Raw genomic sequence first — 3,204 nt, forward strand, 5'->3', positions numbered from 1 at the left:
GATGGTCCTGACACATGTAAGTCTCACCATGCAAACGGTTGGATTTGTAATCAGGACGCCCTCTGCCCACATGGACTTCCCCCCCAGCCCCCAGCCCGCAGCGACACTCACAATCTGCTTCTCCGTGTATCTGTTGGAGCTCAGCAGGTTCACGGCCTCCATGTGCCCAAAGTCAATGTCGTGGCCCAGGAGAAAGATGAAGAGCAACTTGCAGACGTATTTCTTTTTACTATAGCCATCAAGAGCCTTGTCACCTAGGAGAAGGGAAAGCAGAGAGCTCAGGCGGTGGGAGCCGGCCTCTGGCAGAGGGGCGGCGGGGCCGGCCAGGCGCACAGCAGACACCGCTGGGCACAAGCGGCCTCTCGAGACTGGGTGGAGCGCGACAGAGTCCAGGTGTCTGGCCTCCCTAAAAGCGGAAGGCAGAAGGCCTGCCAGCAGGAGCTGTGCCCCCCCTCCCCCCAGCACACGTCAGGCTGGACCCCCAGGGTCGTACTGCCACCGGCCTCCACCCCCCAGGCCTGCCTGAGGCAGCACGTCAGTCTCCTAAATAAGTTGCTGAATTTCGGCAGATGAGCACAGTCTGCACCATCTTCTGTTCGTGTACAAACACGTGTTAGGACAAATCACCCCCACAAACCACACACACAGGACCAGGGGCTCCATTCCCCACGGTGCTCACACCTCCCTGAACACCTCACTGGGGATGGCAGCCAGGCGGATCCCAAACGTGTGTCGCTGGTGGAATACAAAGCGCCGTTTTTGAAAGAACCTCCATCCTAAACACCAGAAGTTCTACTTCACCTGGCAAGTGTGAAATATTCCTTAGAGCCAACCGCTGGCAGACTAGAGAGTTGACACCCAGAAAGGCCGGTGGTCTTATGGTGACACTGCCACAGCAGGACACCTTTCCTGTCCGTCCATCGCACCCAAATGCAGTCCCGGCCCCAGGGCTGCCTCTGGTCAGTCAGGAAGTGGCAGAGACGGACAGCAGGGGGCGCAACGCTGCCTGAGACATGTGCAGCTCAGGCTGGGGGCGCTGACTGCGGCTCAGGCTGGGGGTGCTGGCTGCAGGCTGCCTTTCATGTCTGGGGTTTACGGTGACCCCAGTACTTCCCAGCAGGTTTCCTTTCCAACCATCAGCCCTCTCAGCGGCAGCCGCTCCAGGGCTGTAGGCAACAGGGCAGAGTCACCTCTGAGCTGGGGAGTGACATCACCACGCATCCTGCCTCGGGCACCATCACATGCAAAGAGGAGATGCCAGGGGCTGTCCCACTACCCCAGTGACCACCTGCACCCAGGCCCAGGGCAAGGCCTTGGGGACACAGGCCTGCTCACTCCACGCAGCCCAGACGCGGCTCCACTTGCATCCACCCCACACTCCAAGCACCTGGCCCCGCCCACCTGACGAGCCAGGGGCCGGCTGGAGCGTGCACAGGGAGCTCAGCACTCTGCCGGCCTCCACAGGGCGCCACTGCACCTGACTCTTCATTCTGCAGGAGCCCCATCTGGCTCCCAACTGCAAAACTCTCCATCAGGACACAGGGGGTCCGAGGGCCACTGGTCAGCTCCAAATGTGCCTCCCTGGGTGCCCAGGCCCAGGGCAGACGCCCTCCGCACCTCTCCCGAATGTGGGTGGAGGGAGCTGGAGAGACGCAGCTGCAGGAAGGAGTCCTCCTGCGAAGGGTGAGGACAGGAGCTGGCATCCCAGGGACCCCTCGACCCCGCCCTGGTCACAACCTTCCCACAGCCCTCTCGACATGAGCCTCTCGACATGAGCTCCTGCCCACACCAGCAGCTGGACTACCCACAGGAGGGGACCCGCCCTGTGCTCCGCCCTGCTGGCCAAACCGGCTACCTCCTCTGTTCGCCTACCTCCTCTGTTCGCCGGTAGGCTGTGCGACCCCCTGCTCCAAGGACGGGCCTCCCACTCGTCCCCCTTGTCCTCCTCGGGGGGCTCTCCTTCAGCCCTGGAGGGCACGCTGTCTCCTTGTGCCTTACAGTCACCCTGTCAGAGCTTGGTGTTCCTTACAGGGAACATTCCTTTAACCCACTGTGCACTGTCTCAATCCTGACCGGACCAGACTGAGACAGTCCTCAAAATGTTACTTCCAGTATCGGGCTGCAATTGTTTTTTAATTGCAGTCATTTCAAAGTGTGAAAACGAGGCTTTTCTGAGCTATAAATGGGCATGACGATAGTGACACTCACATCCCTAGACTGCCATGAAGAGCAAAGGCGAGGACAGGAGGAGACGCTGGCCAGAAGCCACAAAGGCACCCAGTGTGGGCCCGGAGCCCCTCTGCTTCTCAAAGGCCCGTGCCGGGCTGAGCAACACCGGGGACAAAGTGAGACCACAGCACAGGCTAACAACGACAAAAGGGAAACGGAGGTGGGACCGGGACAGGTTTCTTTCGTACCACGTTCAGAACAGTACATCTGTCATCAGCTGGTCTGTTGTTAACCCATCCGCTGAGCTCTGCTTGGGGGTTAGTGCATGTCTCGGTTCTAGAATTTCCATTTGGTCTTATGTCAAAATCCGCTATGTCACTTTTCATACTTTTCAAGTTTGCTCCTGAAATGTTCAGGCTTGTCTATTATTTCTTTAAAAACAGAAAACCTTGCTCTTTACTGTAACCTGGAGCTGGTCCCGGGGGGGTCTGTGATGCTGTGTCTGCTGGTTCCCAGTCCCAAGGTCTGGGCTGTGTGGGCACCTGATTATCCGTGGCTGCGTGCCGGACACCATGTCTGACAGGCTCACCTGCAGGGCTCACCTGCAGCCCCCACATTCCTCCCTCCAGAGACGACTGCTTTCCTTCCTTCACCCAGTTTAAGGCAGGAGGTTCTGTGGAGTGTGCCGGTGTCTGAAGGCAGGCTGCAAGAGTGACAGGACTGGCTCACCTCCAGGTCACCCCTGCCCTGAGGGCACTGCCTATGGGGTCTCAGTCCAAAGTGGGCAGTGCCTCCGCTTTGGGTGGGCTCTGGGCTCCGACTCTCCTCCCTCAGCGTCACCGCTGGCATCTTGGCCCGTAATTCCGGGTAATTCCGGGTGGGGGACCGGCCTACAAGAGTCAGGCGTTTAGCCATTTCACTGGCCTCCACCCACTAGATGGCAGTAGCTCCCAGCCCCAGTGTGACAACCAAGTCTCCAGACCCTGCCAAATGCCCCTGGAGGGCAGAACCACCTGACTGGGGACTACCCCCTAG

At 59.3% G+C, this 3,204-nt stretch overlaps 1 protein-coding gene across 2 annotated transcripts in view; it reads right to left on the bottom strand.

Annotated features, from left to right (window-relative positions):
• The window catches only part of AP2A2 (adaptor related protein complex 2 subunit alpha 2), an 81,891-nt gene that overhangs the window by 29,370 nt on the left and 49,317 nt on the right, over positions 1-3,204 (bottom strand). For both annotated transcript variants that reach the window (XM_019631116.1, XM_019631115.1), the window contains exon 3: positions 112-254. In XM_019631116.1, coding sequence (XP_019486661.1) covers positions 112-254 — 143 coding nt within the window. The remainder of the gene's footprint in view (positions 1-111; positions 255-3,204) is intronic.

This window comes from Hipposideros armiger, unplaced genomic scaffold (assembly GCF_001890085.2).
Source record: "Hipposideros armiger isolate ML-2016 unplaced genomic scaffold, ASM189008v1 scaffold_983, whole genome shotgun sequence".
Lineage (NCBI taxonomy): Eukaryota > Metazoa > Chordata > Mammalia > Chiroptera > Hipposideridae > Hipposideros > Hipposideros armiger.